This window comes from Diachasmimorpha longicaudata, chromosome 5 (assembly GCF_034640455.1).
Source record: "Diachasmimorpha longicaudata isolate KC_UGA_2023 chromosome 5, iyDiaLong2, whole genome shotgun sequence".
Lineage (NCBI taxonomy): Eukaryota > Metazoa > Arthropoda > Insecta > Hymenoptera > Braconidae > Diachasmimorpha > Diachasmimorpha longicaudata.
The window spans coordinates 9,327,741-9,349,143 of NC_087229.1; the positions used below are offsets into that span (position 1 = coordinate 9,327,741).

The 21,403-nt window shown below is 40.0% G+C and overlaps 1 protein-coding gene across 3 annotated transcripts in view; it reads left to right on the forward strand.

Moving 5' to 3' along the window:
- The window catches only part of LOC135162249 (uncharacterized), a 41,484-nt gene extending 21,480 nt beyond the window's left edge, over positions 1-20,004 (forward strand). For 2 of the 3 annotated variants that reach the window (XM_064120485.1, XM_064120486.1), the window contains exons 4-13: positions 7,502-7,651; positions 9,575-9,784; positions 10,689-10,774; positions 11,168-11,364; positions 11,477-11,594; positions 11,667-11,909; positions 12,561-12,718; positions 15,272-15,387; positions 15,602-16,310; positions 17,066-20,004. In XM_064120485.1, coding sequence (XP_063976555.1) covers positions 7,502-7,651; positions 9,575-9,784; positions 10,689-10,774; positions 11,168-11,364; positions 11,477-11,594; positions 11,667-11,909; positions 12,561-12,718; positions 15,272-15,387; positions 15,602-16,310; positions 17,066-19,202 — 4,124 coding nt within the window. In that variant the 3' untranslated portion in view covers positions 19,203-20,004. The remainder of the gene's footprint in view (positions 1-7,501; positions 7,652-9,574; positions 9,785-10,688; positions 10,775-11,167; positions 11,365-11,476; positions 11,595-11,666; positions 11,910-12,560; positions 12,719-15,271; positions 15,388-15,601; positions 16,311-17,065) is intronic. The other variant, XM_064120488.1, reaches the window with a different exon arrangement.
- Positions 20,005-21,403: the final 1,399 nt, after the last annotated feature.

Here is a 21,403-nt window from a genome sequence, read left to right on the forward strand (position 1 = left end):
GGCGGCTGTTTCCGATCGTAAAAAGAGCCTCGGTCTGCAATACTGTAGCGCTACTTTTTTTCATCCTGAGTTTCTAGTCCCACGCTATTATTTTATCTCCCTCTTTCTTCATACAGAGAACTGTCTCTATCACTCTCAGATACACTTTATACGGTCCAACTATATTTCTACTTAAATAGCGATTGCCCGGTTTAATCAACTTCCACTTAACTCGATGCATCCGATGGAAAACGAATTTCAAAGTTGGATGAGTGTATAGAAAAGCTGGGGATAGCCTCCCTCAAACCATTTTATGATCCAAATCCATTGGTTTATCGATCAAAGTTTTTTACGGTGGAGTAATTTTAATGGGTACTGAATGTTTCCCTTTTTTGGAAGGATTTCATATGATTCATTGTATTTAAAACTAAAATTTCATACACATTTGGCCAGCAATTTTTTGGGGGATTTTTGGAGACGTTTCAAACAAATGGGCTTCTTTTATCACATGTCAGCTATTTTCGATAGGGTGTGAACCCTAAAGAAATACCGTTCAGCCCTATAATTTTATATTGAATTCCGAAACAGAGTATCAAATATAAATCAAATCAGATACAAAAATTATTTAAAACTTCTTCTAACACGAACATTGAAGACATTGCGCTGAAGACTGAGACTCACTCATGAAGCCCTTAAGATCTTCTCAAAATTACTAAACGAGCTTCAGGGATTGCCAATGAAAATATCGTAAATTTCCTGACATTCCCTTTTACAACATTTGAAATTTCCGTCACCACAAAGTCCTCCGATAAGACACCTTTCCCTATGCAAACTCTCCGCTGAAATCGCCTCTTCCTCTTCACCTCTCAAAATTATTATGACATATTTTATAATTCCCCCCAGATAAATGGATTAAATCAGAATATAAAATACCCCGAGAAAACGCCCCTGAAATATTTCACCAGAAAATGTACATTTCGTATACGTGGATGAGCGGTGAGAAACGGCCGTTGAAGAGGAAGGGAAAAATAATATGTCCCGAATGATTGATGAACGTAATTATTCAGCGAGAACGTTAATGCCAAATGTAAATCTCGATTTGCATGATTCATTTCACCAGTACTGTTGAAATTTTGGTGTGGAGATTTTGAAAATAATCCCAGCCGGAGAATTTCAATGTATCATAATGATACTCTTTCGTATTATTTCAATTTCATGAAGTTGAGTATTCCAAGTTTTTGTGGGTTGAGGATGAAACAATTGTCTGTTTTACTTAATTCCCTCCTTTCATCATCATTTATGAGTTTTTGGGGCGTCGGTTGGTGGTTATAATTTCAAGGATAAGGGGGACGAGGAAGAAAAGGAGGAGGGGGGAGGGTGGTTGAGGAATAGAGAATGGGGGATGGTGGGGCTCAACCGCTCGAGAGTAAGCTGTTTTACACTGATGGCGTCATTTTTCATGACGTCAGTCGTTTTCCACTCGGCCAAGCTGAATCGGCCAGGCGAAATATGCGCTCTGGTTTCTGTTTTTCCAGGCGGCTCGTTTTTTTTTTTATTCACAATTTCCCTGCCGCGTCCTCGATATCGTGTACGACGTGGACTCTTATCGCTCCTCTTGACGACGTAATGATATTACCATGCATGCAGGGGAAGTAATGTATTCTGTGTATTCTGATGTGCATACAATCTGGGGATAATGACATGCAGTTGAAAATATAACGCTGTCCATTTACTTTTTCAACTGGAAATACCCCGGATATCTATATCGAGAGAGGCGGAAGGACGAGGGATTGTTTACTTCAGAGAAAGGGCTTTCCGTGTTTCGTTTGAAATGAAACAATTCATTTGTTTATTTTTATGACGAAGAGAATATTTCATTTGCCATTCATCCCACTGATGGAAGCACAACCACATTAATTAAGTAAAGTATTAAAAATTTTTCGTTAGTTGATGCGCAAGACTGATTCCTCAATGGTCAATACAATTCGCTAATTTGAATTTTCCGCCTCACATTATAGCGGGAAATTCAAACCCGCGTACGGCCGCGTAATCAGTTTCATGATATTTTTTTCTACAGCATTGGAAATAATGTTACTAACATTTTCTGTTACCACAATCACTCATCAATGGTTTCAATCTACTCACCCAGTTCTGCAGAATCGATCAGCCCACCTCAACGTGATAGTTATTCGCGGAACAAAAATATATCAAAAGCCACCGCATTGGTGAAATTAGGATGAAATTATCCCGTGTCTTCAAAGCATTTTCCTCGTCTATTTCAGTTTATGCATTGGAGAATATTTGATCATTATTTGAGCAGTGTTGTCGTGATGATTCTATGGATCAGTTTCACCATAGTTCTCAACGCAACCCCTCCACAACGCGGCAAACCTCATTGTATGGTTTGGTGAAGAGCCGCACTACGCGTACCTGGGTTTCGGTGTGTATATACATAATACCCACCGATAAATCGATCCCAGAGATGCGTTCATAATCAGTGCACCGAAGTAACTGATACGGTTGAGTGAGCGATTACGGTTTGAAACTACGTGATATCACCACATTACATGGGGCTTTGGGGGGAGGTTTTTACGCTTGAAAAATTGATAGTGATGTATTCCTCTAGAAAAATGAATGAGTGGGTGACAATTCGTGGTGATATATCAAATAATTTCGGTATATTGACAATATTCGGGTGAAGAATCGCTGAATTTTTCAGTTATGTAAAAATCAGCTGATTTTAGCTCATGAATATATTCGATTGGGTATTCGACCTCGACACTTATACGCTGCAATAGTGTTCGCTTTATGCTGATGGTTATTAACAATTTTATATGCTCATGAGATAATTAATCGTTGAATGTGATCAGGGTCGGTATTCACGGATCCTCATAAGTTAATGGAACGTAATATTGCGTTTCCCGTGTTGATTTATGGCTTCGGGACGCAGTACTGCAATCGCAATTGAATTGATATTAATACATCGACAATTTAGACACTCCTTATAAATAAAAATCAAAAAACAATACAAATGCTCATCAAATTACTACAAAATGTTCGGGATCGCGATGCTCTGGGGTCGGGAAATCTAGGCTGAAGGGAGAGCTAATAATTATTGCGAATGGGTGATGAGATATTACGATAGGAGAAGGAGCGAATGGTTTGCAATGAAATGCAGTCAAAGACATAAATTGCAGTCAAAATCAATATAACCCCGTTTTCTGGTTCGTTACTGAAGTTCACATGTATCGTGAAATATTATCACGGCCGGTTATTCCCGCATCATTATCATTAGATTCAACGAAATACCATTTCCATCGGTTTTCTATGGCTTCGGAAAGTGGTGCTTCAATCGCAATTCAATTGACATCATTTTGTCGAAAACATGAACTTTCGTTATCTCGAAATAAAATTTCTCGGCCACCTCCACTCATCCTCCCACATTGTACAGAACTTCAAACAAATACAAATGTGTTTGTCAAACTTTTCCAACTTCTTCTAGGTCACATTGTTTTCGCGTCATGAAAATCGTTCCGAAACAAGTTCGCGGGGAAAAAATATTCAGCAGTAAAATCGAAAGAATTGGTGAATATGAAAAAATACTGCGTCGTCGGAATCGAAATATATTTTACAACTCACCAAGTTTTCACAAGAACCCGTTGTGCTTGCATTCTCTCGTGTTGGTGCTTTTAGGCCATACGTTTTATGAAAAAAAAGGTAGAGGGATAGTCCGGTTATCGCAGCTTGCATAAATATGTCAGAAAGCTCTTGTGAACGGGGCTAAAACTAGCTGGAAACAGCAAAATGGAAAACGCGTCTGACTCGACGCGGACCTTTACCCCTGAGTTCGGAAGGGTGAGCTAGACACGTGTAATGCATTTAAACTGCCCTGCTAAGAACGCCTCATTTCATTCGGCAACTAATTTTTTTCTTTCATAATTTCTACGGCTTGCGAGGCAAGTGGGTTAATGAGGGTCAATATGGACAGAGTATAGTGCAGTCTGTGACCTTTGGCCAGTGCTTGTAATCAAATACCACCCACAATAATTCATGGGGATAAAAAAATTGAGGATATAATTTCTTTTCTACGGCCAATCACGTAATTAAAACAATAAACTGAATTAATTATTTAAATAAATAAAATAAAATATTAATTCCATTACTTGGGAGAATAATTTACTGCTGAACAAATAATATTTATCCATAAAATGCCAATGAATTCGGTGATTTAAATAAGGGAACATAAATTAACTATTACTCATGCAGCCCTCATTATTTTTCCCTGTAATACAGATTATTTCATTAATCGCTTTTCCTCACCGTTCATCTCGATATCGATTGCTGCTGTCAGTCACACCAGAAAAATTCTCTCTGCGCTAAACGAAAAGAGGTGATAAAAAAACAACAGATTGAACGCAGAACACGTACCTACAGAGGAAAGCGACAACAGGAAAAGTATGGGTTGAGTGTGACAGAGGAAAAGGGAAGCGATCAAACGTCATTTTCACTCCTTCGTGATTCCCCCCAACTCCCCTCCTCGATTTCGTTTTTTATTTTCTCTATTTTTCCACGGCACTTTTTTTTCTAAAACGTCCATGGATGCTTCGGCGATGAAAACGAGGTCGAAGCTTTAATCTATTTGTCCTCTTCCTATTCCCTTTCATTTCCCTCCCCCCTTCCCACCCTCCTTCATTGTGTATCCGCTTTGCTCACAGCATTCGTCGCTTCCTCAATTCGATTTCTCGGCCCTTTTTGACGCTTTTGGGTTCAACTGTTCCGTAATTGAATCGACATTTTTCGGGAGATTTTACATTCTCGAAAATGGAATTCTAGGGTAGAATTGAGATTTGGAGCGAGGGATAATTTTGGATGTTCTTGGTAGTGGATTCGTTGGCCCTGGGAAAGGGGGCCAACCCTTTCGACTACTGGTTAATTATCGGAATAGTCCTGGAAGCCAGTTGAATTAGGAAAACTTTTAAGGGTTCTACTGGCGGAGAGGGGGAGGGAGAGAGGGAGAACAGGGAAGTCCAGCCGATTGTACTTCCTAATTGCCAGTGACAATTGAAACACTCTGGGGGAATATTGTAATTTGCTCAAAGCGAACTCAGCAGGCGCATGTAACTCCTGGGGCGGGGGATCTCTTCGGTAATTGAAGTTCCATTGGCTTTGATTGAAGTAGAAAATTCTTGGTGGAGGTATCGCTGAACTATTTTGAGACTGTTCATGCTGACTCGCATGGGGTAAATATACAGTGCAGACTGTGCAGTTCACTTTAACAAAAAAAAACTTCTCAAATTTTGAATTGAGGACGATGAGATAAAAAATAATTCTGTGAACTTTTATTTGATGTAAATTCTGTGAGTGGAATCGGGAATTCTTCCCGGGTAGAATTCCTGTGAGAGGATTTCACTGTAGTTAGAGTAGATCGTCTGTTGACCGCCACCTCCTGTCATCTGACAGCCATCGACGGAACCTCTGCAACCCCTCGCGCTTCTGCCACCCCCCGAAAGATGGCAGCTCCCTGCGTTCTTTCGGACTGCAAAAATTCAGCGGGCGCGATACAGAGGGAACTGACATTCCCGACGGGAGAGGCGCCAGTTGCAAAATTTATACAAATTGTAGTTAAATTTGCTGGAATCGGGCCAGACGAGTCAAATTCATGCTCTGCTTGCATCGTAATAAATATCGGAGAGCGACGTTCGAATGCATAAAATAAATACTTAACAACTCGATGAAAAAAGCGATCGCGTTTTTTATTTTTCAATATGTTCGACTCAGTGTTTATAATATTACATCTGGATCAGGGCACTCCTTAAGCCTCTGCACCTGAACTGTGCAGGAACTAAAAAAAAGGTTTTGCTGTATAAAATCCACTGTAACATCCCAGTTACTCGTTACTCTCGAAACTATTTTTTTAACGACGGCACTTTGAACTCCGTTACATTCATCAGTGCAATTACGACGGGATTTACGTTACGGATTTATTTACGCGAAAATTCTTTTTATCCAACTTTGACTCCCTCCACCGTCGGTTCCCTCATACCGCGGAATAACGAGTGTACGCAGGCGGAACCAAGGGCTGAGTGCCAGCTACATGTCTACCCGTGATTTACGAGGAAGTTATACCTCTCGCGAAAAATCCTTGTCGTCTTTCACACAGTATTCCAGAAAAATCGCAATTCATAGAGGAATGTGCGCTGTTTGGTTCACGAGAATTGTAAATAGGCTGAATGCCTATTCATGAATACCCGGAATTTTTTTCATTATTTTTCATTTATGATTCCGATTGGAAGGCTTATTTACTCAATAATTTCGAGCACTATAGTAATAATCATTATCCTAATAATAAAGTGTGATATCTCTGATTATATTCGGAGCAACTTTATGGCTTGATATTTTACGTGCATTGGACTGAATTCATTTGTATATTAAAATTAATTTAATTAGGGGCGGCTCCTTCTCTTATTATCGGTTACCACTTACATCGGTTTAACAAGGTGGGAAAGAATGTGATCTGCTCGAATGGACCGGCCTAATATTTCCCCAAACCCGGGGCTAACGAACCTCTTCAGCATCATTATTCACTGTCCGGCATTGTGCTGGCATTTTCTTCGGCTCTCGATCACGGGAATGCGATACGATAATAAACGATAAACAAAGGCGAAGAGATGGCTGGAGTGTTCCTTCGCAAACTCGATGAAAGAGGGCTCGTGGTAATTGGGAGGATGGGGATAATTGAATTTCAAGACTTGCTTCGTTCATATTGTCCGGTGTAACGAGGTAATTTGAAAAGTTGAACAGTACGAGCTTTGATGTTGATCGATGATCAGCGCGAGAATGAGTTGTTTAAAAAAATACTTGAATCGTTTCAAATCCTATAGGGACAAAAAGGAGAGAAAAAAAAATTCCCAGGTAGGGTCTACCGATGCTGGGCCCATGATCAGCCGATTTGATTAACTCTCGATGCTTTGACATGCTCGCATAGTAATATTACAAAATTTTTCCGAAATTTTTCATAATTCTTGTCATTTTTTTCGTGTCGATTGCGAAATTTTTTGCTGCGTGGAAAAATGCACTGGCTATTTCATGATTAATTACGCGAAATTGCAATGTTGATTTCCACTCTCAACATAAAAAAGCAGAATTTTTTTGATGGTAAAAGCCTCCCCTTTGATGCACGATATAATAGACAATTTGGTTTTTTTGCCGAGTAAAATTGAGTTTTCTATCGCTAAAATTGGTTTCAAAGGACCGTTTCCACCGTATTCAACTAAAATATTCACTAATGCAAATTGAAAAATGTTTTGAAAGCTGTAGTTTGAGCAGTAAAAAAAAATCCTTTACAATCCCACCTCTTTGGAAATGACATAAATAAAAAAATCTCTCCCTGCGGACTCAGCTCACTCATCTCCGAATCCACCAAGAGGATTCATTCGTCATATCGCACGCCATTCCACTGTTTCATCCCAAAACATTTTCGCAATAAATCGCCAATCGAGCATTTCCCTTTTTTCTTTTTCAGGTCAATCAAATCCCCGAAGGTATCCAGTGATGGTTTTTATCCACGGCGAGAGTTATGAATGGAACAGTGGAAATTTCTACGATGGCACTCTCCTGTCATCATATGGCAACGTCGTATTCGTGACCATCAATTTTCGACTTGGAATTTTAGGTGAGTCTATTACACAACAATTGAGTTTACCAAAAATTTCAATTTCGAAGTTATTCAAAATAATCATTTTACATGTACATAATAATACCCGTTGATAAAATGCCACGAGATTAATGAGAAGGAAATGAGATGGGGCTGAAGCATTTGAGGATGAAAAATTACTTAATTAAAAAAATTGTATTTTCAAATTTTTTAATCACAATGATTGGATACATTATCATTATTACAACCCTCCTATCCGAACCAAAAAATGCCAGAGAATATTCCCATTTGCCTAAATACATGAATACGAAATCCCTCCCAACAATCCCCTTAGAACTACAGGATTATCCACTCCCGTTGGGTTCTCCCTCGATTTATTCGAGAAAATCGATGACATTATTAATATCGAAATGAGTCCTAGCTCTTTCCAAAGCATAAATTACAATAACCTACATAATGTGTTTAATAATGGAAGCAGAACGGATATATTGTCGGTGCCAGCTCGACTTGTACCACCCAGTGAGTGGGAAAATGTATGTTCCATGCAATTTCGCTAGAGCAACGATTATATATTGTAATTCAGCGGTGTCGTTTCAAGCACCACACACTTACACACCTGCAGTCCATTTTTTATTCCTCTTTCTCGTTTTTAATCCTCATTCTGTCCCTTTATCCCACCTTTTCAATGTACACACGAACATCCTTCGGAATCGGAGCATGAATTTGGTGGGAGTGAGAGTTTTTTTTTTCATCCCTTCGAATGAAAAATCTCCCACACCACACGGTGCTACTTTCATAAGTTACGACTCGAATGGAACTGCATAAATCCCGAGCGTTGAAGAAATGATTTTTTCCCAATATTATCGATGATAAATGGTTTGAGAATAATTGAGGGCTTTAATTAGTTCGGTAATGAGTCATTGGTTAACGAGGTTATGGACAGAGTGAGATCTTCGTGAGAGCTGATGGTCTTCTTTCGAGAGGGATGGAGAACCTATCAATAACGACGTACGTCATTTTTTAATTCACAAAATGTTGACGCCGATTCCATCAGAGAAAACGCGATTCCATCAGACAAAACGACGAGCGAACGATTTATTCGAAAGATTCATTATAAATCGATGGTATCGATCGATAAAACTGTTTCTCCTGCGAATAACCCGCCGGAAAGGAATCACTAATTCCATCAATTCCCCAGTGAACTCGTTCTCTCCGACCCAGGACAAATTTTCCCGTAAATGATTTCAGCCTGTCTGCGGTCAAAATGTAATATCCTTGGTGCACCACAAGCGGCCCCTCCGTCGAGGGGCGTCGCCCCTCCCGGCATTTCCGCACCAGGGGTGGGGCAACTCGAGGCATATACCTGTTGAAAAAAAAAGGAAAGACTGAAAATAAAATGGCTACGAAAACCATAATCATAAATTAAGTTAAAGTGCTGGAGAAGCGCTTAGTACTTGCCACACGACGACCACGGCGTGAGACGGACGCAGACTGTGTGGGGTTGGGGGCGAGGAAACCCGGGTAAAGTTTCCACCCCGCACTATATCCCCTTCCTTCCCCTATTCCCTACCCCCCTACCACCTACGCCATCGTTCTCTTTCGCCTCATGCATCGTCAACCATTTTCAGGATGAAAATATGCTCTTGAAAATTGTTGCACATGCGCTGTACCTCGAAAATGTTGGACTATGTGGTGTGCAGCAAATGAGTTTGGAAACAATTTTTGGGGATTAAAATTTTAATGAACTTGAAAACTTGTTAATAAAGCTGAAACGTCGGTTATAAGACCGATAATCTGGCTACGGCTTTCGCACCCCGTTTGCCATTAACCGATAGTGAATGTAATGTAAAAATATGGAGATATTGTTGAGGGAGTAGTGTGAGTAAGGCGATTTTAATTGTAATTTTATTGATCACGGAGATATTGAATTTATTTCTCCAGGCTTTTTGCGGCCGGGAACGAGCGACGAAACGACAAGCAATTTTGGCCTTATGGACCACATTGCTGCACTTGTATGGCTGAGGGAGAATATTGCTAAATTCGGGGGCGATCCAGACTGTGTTACGCTGGTGGGACATGGCACTGGGGCTACTCTCGCTAATTTACTTCTGATAAGTCCTGTGGCCACTGATCAGAAGAGGGAGGAAGGGGGTGAGTCGGGTTTGCCAACCATATTAATAATAATAGCACTGGTGAATTTCAATCTGTCAAAATTTCACTGCTAATTGAAGCCATGTCTTCACTTATCAGAGAAAGAAAAAAATATTCCACAATTTCCCTGAATTTTCTGGGGGGAATGAATATTGGTTACGAAATTCTGGTGAATTGATAGAAAATCCTGAAAAAAAAAATTCTCTCTGAGCACTGAATAATACCAGAATCCAGTAATTCGTCCGATCGCCACAGATTCAATATTTAAATACTCCCATTGAATCGATGTAAAATTGAATTACGACTTTGACAGACATCCATGTGTACTCGAAAACCCTTCGTAAATCGAACCGAAGAGAGAAGGGCGAGAGAGCGTATGCCACGGTTAATTAGCCGCGGCAATTCAATAACGAGCGGATAGGCTAGCTTTCCACCTCCAAACGACAAAGATAATTGTGGAATTAATTGGACGTATTAGCTGACCACGGCAGATGTAACCCTCTCTCGGCTGTCTGTCGTCCCTGTGGCTGAATGCATTCCATGAAATGATTCTAACCCTCGGGCCCTCTGTGATACTCCACTCCGTACTGACATCCCCGAACTTCATTCCTGACCCTTAATTTTTTCATTCTCCACTGTTCGAGAATCCCTCTGATGCAAAGCCCATTGTTCTAGTCCAATGGTGCCCCAGAATAACCTGACATTGACACCGATATCATGACAATCATCATTCAGCCGCTCTGATTTTTTAATGCAAATTCTTTTCTGTCTAAATTTAATAACTGTCGATAATTAATGAATGATGTTGCTAGTTGGTACATTGTGCAATTACGGTAGTAATTAATTTTTAATTTGGTTTCCTCGATAGTCGTAGTGAATACTAGTGTTTTTCTGTTATTTCAAGGACTGTTCAAGAGAGCGATATTGATGTCCGGCTCCGCACTGAGTGCTGATGCAATTGGCCAAGCCCCGCTCCAGATAACCAAACAGGTATATCAGACTGCATAATGTACATCGGCAAACTCAATTACGTTCTCAACTGTCGTGTATTTATTTAATTTCAATAGGTGAGAAGACTTGGGAAATAAATTTTGTCCCCAGTGGAGTTGAATTTTCTAATTTCCCGATGGCAAGCGTGCGGTTGCCACAGGTTTGCTGTGACTGTTTCTCAGTTTCATTGAATTCAAGTAGACAAAATTGTTCAGGCGAATATAACATTTAGTTCATCCCATGTGAGTTTGAAACTCCAGCAAATTTTACCCTGAATTTGGGCAGTAGTTTTTTGGAATAATTTTGTAATAAATCGTCCTTCTTTGACTTATTGTTTGGTCTAGTGTAAAAGCAAAATTTATTTGTTTTTTTTTTTGTTATTCTTGTTTATAGGTAGCGCATGCATTAAACTGTCCGGTAACTAGTGACAGCGATCTCGCCGCATGCCTGAGAAATCGCGACGTTGAATCACTACTGAACGTTAAAATTCACAAGCCAAAATACGTTCCGGCATTTGCACCCCTCATCGATAATGCCGTAATACCGAAGAAGCCTCTGAAGTTAATGGAAAATACTCAGCTGTTTGGCAGGTCGGCGAATGAAATTTTTTCCATACTATTTATTTTTTTACTGCCACCGTACGCTACCCGCACGCAATATTTTTCTTTATTTTACATGGCATTCTACGATCGATATCGACAGGTTTGACTTGATGTACGGTGTTACCGAGTCGGAGAAGTTTCACGTTTTATCACCAGTTGCCATGCTGCAAGGAATGTCTGACAGTGAACGGGATGACGTGCTGCGGGAGCACGCGAGGGTAAATATTAAATTCTATCGGGTAAATGGGCTTTTCAAAATGACTTGTGAATATTTTTTCTTTATTTCAAAGGCAACTTACGAGGTGGAACAGGACCTCGTACTCTCAAAAATCCTCGATCACTATGGGGATGGCGCCCTTGACGGATATTCCGACGCCTATCGGATGATCAATCGTAATATTGTACTCGATGCATTATCTGATAGTGGTACTGTTGCACCACTTGTTATGATGGGAAAGTTACATGCTAAGGCCAATCCCAAGAGCTACATGTATGTATTCTCCCATCCGAGGGCTATGCCCAGTGTTTCTGGGGTAAGTTTTCATCGTTTTATGTGACTAGACCAGGTGCACGCGCCGATCCTTTCCTTCACTTAAGCCATAAAAGCATCGTAATTATTTAATGTCACAGTGAAGAAGAAAAATCCATTACATTTCATAAATTTCGAAAAGAATTGTATTAACCCGGGGTTGACCGCGATCCGCCATCCGACGACTTTGGTCATCTTCGAGGCAAAAAGCTCCAGGAGACTGGGGGATTTTTATTTAGCGCTTACTTGAAAATTCTGTTCGTTCGAAGTCACTATCCTCCTCTAGACATTTTAATTGGACAAGACTTTTTTTCGTGAAAAATGAGAAATGAAGGCGGGTGTTCTTCCTCCGAAAATTGACCTGTTGAAGACCGCGAAGTTATTACGAAAAGGATTTGTCTGTAATTGTTGAACGGAAGAGCAAAAAATCCCGTTCCTCGGGAAGTACTTGCGAAGCTCTTATAACTGCAGCGATTTCAATGGAGGTGCAGCAGAAGGGTCTCAATTAAAATTATACTTCATTTTTACCGACCTTCAGGGTATCGAGGGCAGCATAATCGCCTTATCATGTTGAAGCTTCCTCTGGTTTCATAATGAATTAATTTTCCTGTGAAAAAATCACCCTCCAATTTCTCATCATCCTTTATTGCTCCAGGATCGCCGAGAACATACCGTTCATGGAGATGAGCTGCCGTACGTACTGGGGGTGCCCCTCGAGAGTGAAAAGTATCATCCACGTGGCCGTTACAACATCGGCGAATCACTTCTCTCCGAGGCCATGATGACCTGGTGGTGCAACTTTGCCTATACGGGGTAGGTTATTTAATCGGATGGGGTTCAAATCAATTAGTCCTGCATAATTTGAAAAATTATCTATTATGCGACTTATCTAGGAGTAAATTTCTATTATTTTTAAAATCACTCTGAATTCATAATGGAAAGTAACAAACTTAAATTATTATACATTCAACAGTTTTGGATATCACTAAAGTAGCGATTTGCGGGGATCCCTGCGTATCGCTTCGCGATCTTTCCGGGAAAAATGGTTGCGTTACTCCTGGGGGAATATCAATGATCCGGAGAGCGTAGTCGAATCGTTGAAACAGAAGGATAAAGAATGAGAAAGGCGATAAAAGAATTGTGATAGATTGTTTCTGTCAATGATACTACTGCAAGGCTCCTTGGTGATTGGTTGGGACAATTTTTCATTGCTGCATGCACGATAGAATTCACATGAGATCACTTTGGATAGCGAGATCAAACGCTCCTGCCCTCCAGCCATACGTGGAAGAATGATTGTGCCATACTCTGTGCATTCCGCCGTTCAAGATATTCAAGGGAGGGTCGCGATCTGTTTTCAAATCGATTCTTTTGAGTGCTACAAGGTGATATTGGATACACAGGCCATTCGAAAAAAGGCAAAGAATTTGGTGAACCACTATTTGTCACAATTGGATTAATTTTGTTTTCTCTCTCCCACATATTACATCCCTCTCCTCTAACTAAATTCGTTGTGACAATAATGCTGGTGACACAGATGCCAATAGTTGTAACACGCTTTCACAAAAAATTTTCCACTGCCCACCGATACTCAATACCCCAACATTTCTCGAATAATCGGGAAATTCCCATAAAATCGCCATGAAAATTTATTCGAGCATTCACTTAGTCCTCTTCAAATTCATAAAAAATTAATTCCCACGAATCGGTACAAAAACTCCCATACGTTTATTCCATCAAAGTTGCGACAATGGCAAAATATGAATGTAAATTGAGCTCGTCAGACAATGGTTGATATTCAAAACGAAGCAGTGAAACGCAAAAACAGTATACTCTATGCGTCAGAATTATTTATGTATGCAGATGACAATTAAACGACCTTTTCCGTTATACATACAATAGAATTGATTTTTTTTTTAATATTATTCTTCCCCCCTTTTTTTTCGTTATTTCATGCTTCACTCGCTTATTTATCTGACCGGTGAATGTAGCTGTATTTCAGTAGTCAAATTTTTATCGTTGCATGTGACCCTTTTTCATCTCGTCTCAATGAAATTCAACGAAAATAATTTAATTAATGATTATTGATTTGACGAACAACACTGGTAAATTAACGCTCCAACGAATAGGTCGTTTTAATTTTCCCAATGGAAGCAGATTACTCTCCACCTACAAATTACAATTCTCTTCTCATCTCGTTTTATATATTTTAGCGAAAACCAGTTGGGACGGGCGAATGGCGTGGGGAGGGGTGGCAGAGTTGTCAATTGGCAGTGGGAATATACCCCGTCCGCACGAAAATTGGTTACGCTTCATCATTTTCAGACAGTGCCAGGAATTAGCACCTCTTTCCGATTGGATTGTTTTCGACGGAGTTACATGTAAAACCTCAATTTAGATGGAAAACGTTTTGGTTTAAATTTTCATTACTCAATATTTTTTTTCAATTTGTTGTCTGCCTTTTGTTATTTCGTTCAACGTTTCGGCATTTTACCTTTCATGACTGCACAATTACGTGCACGATGTACGTAGTTGATAGGAAACAACTGGGTTTGCATAACGAAGGGGTGAACCGAGAAATAGTTTAGCCAGGGAAATTATTTTTATGGTATTGGTTGTTGTTTATTTTGTTTTTTAAATGGCCTGTTAGTGAATCTCGGATGTCAGTTCAGTACTGCGGAATTTTTTAATCGCGTCAAGAATTTTTGCCTTTCTGAATGGAATTTCTGGTAGTTGTAGTGTATCATGAAGGAGATAAATTCATTTCAGGTATGAAATAATTGTAATAATTCTGATGCACCAAATACGCAGGAGATTCATTCATTTCGGACGTGGTATTTAATATAATTTGTAATTCTCGGGATAAAATCATTTTTAACTCTTGGATATTGTTATCGCTTTGCAAAAGTCACTTTAAACGCCGAGAGATACTGCAATAGCAAATTTTCACCCCTTCCCCCCATCCGGGAATTCGACAGTAGAAATTAAATTATGAAATACTGAGATAATGAGATTTAATCAATGATGGGAATAAACTTGTTCAGTATACAAGTGAGCACGAATGGAAATATTTGCGAGAAAATAGCCATCAGTGTTGCGGAAATCGATGGAACAATATTGAAACGTCATATTGCGTGTATCTAATTAAAAATAAAATTCGAGGGACAAAAAATGTGCATATATCGATTCTGCACGTATCCACTGTTCGCAATAGTCGTTAAAGGATCTCGTTAAGCGGCTGCGCCTGCGGAGATTAGTGGGTCACGGGTTGTGCCCAGATAACGTGCCACGCATACAGATCGAAGTTTTAACTCTACAAGTGATAAAAAATATTTTCAACGAGTCTTCGTTTAACAAATTTTACAGAAATCCCAATGCACCGAGACGTACAACGTATATGACAGATGGACCCAAGGCTTGGAGGCAGTATCAAGTGGACTGGCCTGAGTATGACCTTGAGGGTGGGAGACACTTGAATTTGAGTGAGTATCATAATTTTTAAAAAATTAACAATGTACAATTTTCAAGTCCAGTTAGTAACAGGAAAAAAATTTGTATGAATAATCGTTCTGTCAATTTTAATCTGATTTGTAAAGAAAAAAAATTGAAAAGTCGTATTAGTTATGCCAAGAGAAATGATTTATTTACCTTTTACTGTCAACCCCGATGATAAAGCCAGGATCTTATGTTGATCAGCAATTCCCCCAAAAGTTGGCCGTAAATATCGTTCAACTGAAATGGAGTTCTGGAATTCTGACCTACCAAGTGTATTTCGCCTGAAGCCACCGGGTCCTCGTCCTGACATTCTGGATCGTGCCGACGGCATTGGCAAGTACGCAATTGTTAGCCCCTACGACTCACCCAATGGCTCCAATATGAAATATACAACTGTCGTGCCGAACAATCTTGATAGGTACGGTTCAACGGACGATGAGAATGATACACGGGGCAAGTTTCCTCATTCCGGTGCTTCCGGAAATTCCAAACAACATAAATCATCAAGTGATGATGAAGGCTCACTGAGAGGGTCATCAGCAATAACGATGGTCATTGGTTTCGGCGTTGTGTTCCTCTTAATAAACATCACGGCATTCTTCTTTCTTTATCACAGACGACAGGGTATGAAGAATAAAGAGGCTGCTGCTAAGAATACAAAGAGACGGCCAACTGTTCTTGATGATGGAGTTAAGAGAACGAAGCCAGATAAGCGTCAGGTGAGTGCCACTGAATTGGGAAAAAAATGTGACAGCAAACCGGACATCAACGAAGTCATCAAGAGTGACAAGGCTTATGACAATAGCTCTAACTTCGGACGGAGATCGAAATTATCCAGACAGAATTCAAATTCAACCATTGATACACACATCAAAGTTAAAGAGTGGATTCAACAGGAGATTGTGCACAGGTGAGTGACTGGTTTTTCCTTGAAACTATATTTTCGAAAAAAAATAGCTATCCTCCAATGTGATTCTTCCTTTATCCCTGCAATCCACTTGAGACTGTGTGTCTAATTGAGTGACTCGTATTCGTTGTTGAAGCGCTCTTGTATTAACGATTTACTCTCGTACGTCTACCTCCCAACATCTTCAAACTGACTCCAGCCGTACCCCTCTCCTAGCTGTTGACCAAGATGGCCCGGTAATCCAATTACCTCGACTACCTCCTCGAACAGCCGTACAACTACGAGGAAAATTCAATACTCTGTCTCCTTTTACACTCGTACCTTGAAGCTCCACAATTACTTTCTGATGAAATTGGCGAATAAAATTTGTCCAATCACTCCCGAGGTTCTTTACCCCTTCCCGGTTTATTAATATTCTACAATAGAGGAGAGACACAATTTGATCGCCAAACAATTCATTCAATAACTTGGCATTATGATGAACTTCATTTACACATAAATCATGCCAACTGAGTTTGAATAATATTTGTGAAACAATTAAATTTAATATTGTTGCCTAACCACTGGCTCTCACTCGACCAATCTCATTAACTAGCGAGACTGTAATTAATATCATCATTAGTGGCTACTGCTAACCTACCTCATTTTGAAATTTCTCATAATGATAATACGTATCACCGGTATGATAGTACTAATTATTGATACAATTAATTGGCTTTTACCATTGATTTCATTGTATTCTATTTGATGTCCCTCAGATGTTCACCGAGGTTTTTGCGTAAAACTCGGGAGACCCTACAGAAAGAGCACAATGATAAAATAACAAGACAGCAAGAAATTGAAGAAGAACAACTGCGAAACCTCGAAGAGGAGTTGTTGAGTAAAAAACCAGAGCCAATATACGATGAAAGTCCTCTGATCGTTAGGCCAGGTGGGAAGAAATCAAAGGGGCCTAAAGTTTCGGTGGCAATTGATGCAACACCAGCAACCAGAACCGAATCTATTCTCAATCAGATACCAATTGAATTGGTCAAGGATCTGGAAGTGTCTGAGGACCTCAGCCCATACATGGATAACTACGTTGACGTACAGATGACACCCCAAGTGGTTGTGATTGAGCATCATCACTCCCGAAGTGATCCATTACCAATGGAGACTGTCTTCAAAACCATCAAACCGAAATTCTCGACAATGTCACGTACATACGAATCTGATTCAGGAAGTGCCAGTAGTTTATACGCAAAAATAAATCCAAAATTGAAATCCAGACTTCCTCGATTTGATCAGCCGGAAACTCCTGAGGAAGAGATATCAAACGATACCTGTGACGGATGTACAACCCAAGGACCGATTGATGAAAATATTTACGGCAGACTACCAAAGATGACGACCTTTGGAACTCCTAACGAGGATGTTAATGTAACCTGCAGAGAGCCTACGGAACGTGATGTTATCAGCCCCGAGGAGGCACTCAAGACGATCAAACGTCGTAATTACCCGAAGGTCCTGCCAGATATCGAGAAGAGGCGGTCATTGCCCGCTCCAAATGTCCTCTATTCAACGAAGACATCTGGAAATTCACTTAAAGACCATCGACAAGGACCACATCCGTCCTGTATAACTGAATACCCACCGGTCCCTCCACCTCGGATATTCGGAACATCAAAGAGTTTAGATCTCCCCGAAGAAGATGAACCAGTCACAACAAATCTTCACGTAGGACCTCTATTGAAGAGACAAGACTCCATAGGGAAGAGTCAAACTGACACGAGTTTTACAGACTCCACGGATACATTCCCAATGGAGAAATGCCAGTCCGAGAGAAGTATTATAGACTCCATGGAGAGGGTTGCAATGACTGCCCAAGAAGTTCTATTGAATCATCGAGACGAATACATGGAGATTCCTCTGAATCCAAAATGCCCAGTTCATGGAAAACCTTTTATATTTCCTGAACCCGTTCCTACCCCGAGTACAAGTCGATCTGCCGATAATTTAGATCGCAGCATTGGCAATCCTCACTGGTATGTTCAATCAGTGAATCCCACACCGTCAAAGGGTCTTCCAAACATCTCACTTCCCGACGTCAGCATTGGCAATCCAAATTGGTACAGAACCATGAGAAAGCAGACAGATCAAAATCCCTTTTTCCAGTACGGAAATCCCGATGATATTCCACGGCATCAAGTCCTGCTAAATGAACCGAAAATAGTAATAACACCACGAAGAGACATTCCTGGACATAATCCACCCTCACCGCAGCCTAATCTAAGCCCATACCCGAACATTGCAGGACACTCCCAAGAATCACATTTAGATAATACATCAAGGTCGAATGAAGAATGCTACATGCCTCAGCATTATCCTGAGTCCTTTGATCCTTCATTCAATCAGGGGGATGAGCCACGTGAGCCGATGATTGTAATCTCACCGACTAGCAGTGTCAAGCAACCAAAGATCATAATCAAACCAACGACCAATGTAACGAGGAATCGTGAACGCACTATACCCAAGGTATCAGCTATTCCATACCCAGAAGTACAGCATTTGCAGAATAATGAGAGAGATACAAAGGGAGTGGATGTTGGTAAATCCAGTGAGAAGCCACCTATTAAGAAGAAGCCAAAGGTCACGAGAATACCGTCGTTCTCCAGGCGTAAAGAGGAGCAATGCACATCAGACAAAACAAACACCGGGATTTACCCGGAAAAGGTGGAAATTGTTCAACGGGTTAATGCAGCACCAAGTAAAGTTTGTATTCCAGTGAACAACGATAATAAATCGTCTATTCCGACGTTGAGAAAGGAGTCTGTCACTGTGGAATCTTCTAGCTCCTCGGGCAATTTGGATTCTAATACTAATACTGTTAAGCGAAAGCCAGTTGATAAAAAGTGAATCGTTAATGCGAGACTTCTAGACAAGTATTAATTTTAATACATTTCTTTTTTATCTGAATATTTATACACCGTTGATGGTAACTATTTTTTATGCCAATATGAAGTGTTTCCTCAAGTGCCTAAACGCCATTTTTCGACATGTACATAATGAGAATTTGGTAACGTTACGAGTGTTGGATGAGTTAAAAGTTCGAAATTTTTGAGACAGTTGGATAATTAGTTCGGGTTATTTATTTTCACCACGTGGAACACGCTGTTCCTCTATTAGATGTGAATTAGTGGAGTGTAATTTCGGGAAGATGGAGAGAAAACTCAATGTAATGCAAGAAGAGGTAAAAGTTGAATATTTCATTCGTAACTTTGTTTGCATGCAGCCAACAAAATTGGAAATAAGTCTACCGTGGAGTTTATAGAAAAAGTTTTGTTATTAAAGGGGGATAAAACACCCCAGTTTCCGCCGTTACGTTTAGCCTTTGAGATTAATACAATGAAATTTTTCATTTTTAATAACAAAATGATTATCCACTGTGGTGTGAAGAATATTGAAGGATGAGCTATTGAACAACTTCGTGATAATTTATAATCACAAACTACCTACAAACAAATTTTAATAAGTTGGGAAAAAAATTGTTTTAGAGGAATTCATGAGACCGTGTAAAAATATTATGAACATGAAAAAAAGTTATTACCGTTGTGTTTATTTGTGATTGTAAATTGTTTGGAAGCTCTTGTTCAATGCTGATGAACAGAAATGATTGAATAAAGTGAAGGACGCAAAAAATTTGCAGAGTTTTGTTACATCCGATCACAATGAGAATCTGATATTTGAAAATGTGCAAAAATTCACCAGTTGTTTTCTTCCAGAGTCGTTCCTGGCCATTTCAGATAACCCTGATAATTACACCGGAGAGGTGAATAGCTTTCAACCCATGGAATGAACGAGAAAACATTGATATTCCCACAGCTAGAGTTTTAGCCGCCTCACGACCATTTCGGGAGCAATGGAAATAATTTTTTTCCTTTTTGGCCAACGGAAAATCCGTTGATTTCACTTTTGGCTTTGCTTGATAAAACACACCAGATCTTCCTCAATCGGTCGGAAAAATATGGGTCACTGGGGGAAAATAACGACGATTTTTTTATTGTTATCACAACACAAACGTAAGGTGAAAATATAAAAACAGCGGAGTATGAGTGTCTGCTGGCTTTCGGAGAAAAGCTTTCAGGCAGCTCGTTCGACGAGATCGTAACGCGGTGAGCTTTTTTGTTGGTTGACACCTTCAGTGAAAAAAAAATACAAAGATACTCGTTATATCCAGAACCCAGGGGACAAAAAAATAATGCGAAAGGGGAAAAATCATGGAAAAAATTTGAATGCCAAACTTGGCTCGAATGAAATTTTATATTCGACACTTTATCGATCTCAACGAGAAGTAGTTGAGTTGAAATGGAATATTTCACTGCGTCGTTGGCCATCGCGATAGTTTTTCCACTTTTTTTCCAACTCGCCTTCTGTTTCCATTCCGGAAAAGTACAGAAATGATGGGAGGAATCTAATTTCAAATCAAATGTCAATGCTAAAAAGAATTTGCATTGCTAATATATGGAGATTCGTTCCATTTGATTTGACCGCTGGAGTGTGGTCACCCCATGTGGACATTTTTCTTCTGGATTGCGGTCACATGGAGGCTTTCTTCACGGGACCCAGAGGGACCGTACCCTTCACGATCCTTCCAATTGAATGTTGAAACTGAATGATAATGTCAAGGTATAGTATCACAGAAATCATCAGCATTTAGATACACAACCGAAATGAAAAACCCTCTGCCAATCAATGACAGATCAAAAAGTAATTGTCAACTCCTAGTTAATGGAGTTGTGACTTAAAATAGCCTGAGGACACATTAATTTATATCTGTGATCACGAAGTCGACGATTTGCTAACCTCCCCCGTAGGCTTACTTTAATTATTCACAGACTTATCATTACAAACTCCATTGTAATTCCCAAGAAGTACCGAAGTAACCCCAGTTATCGAGCCTCGGAGAAAGACAAGTATTGCCGGTAATTGTCAGTAGACAGCAATGTGAAAATACTATAGGTACTGTGGTCGATTCCACTTCTCCAGTTCCTCGTACACATTTCGTTGGTCGTTCGAAGCCCATTGCCTCTTCTAATAGCAGGCCTTGTGGGCTCGTT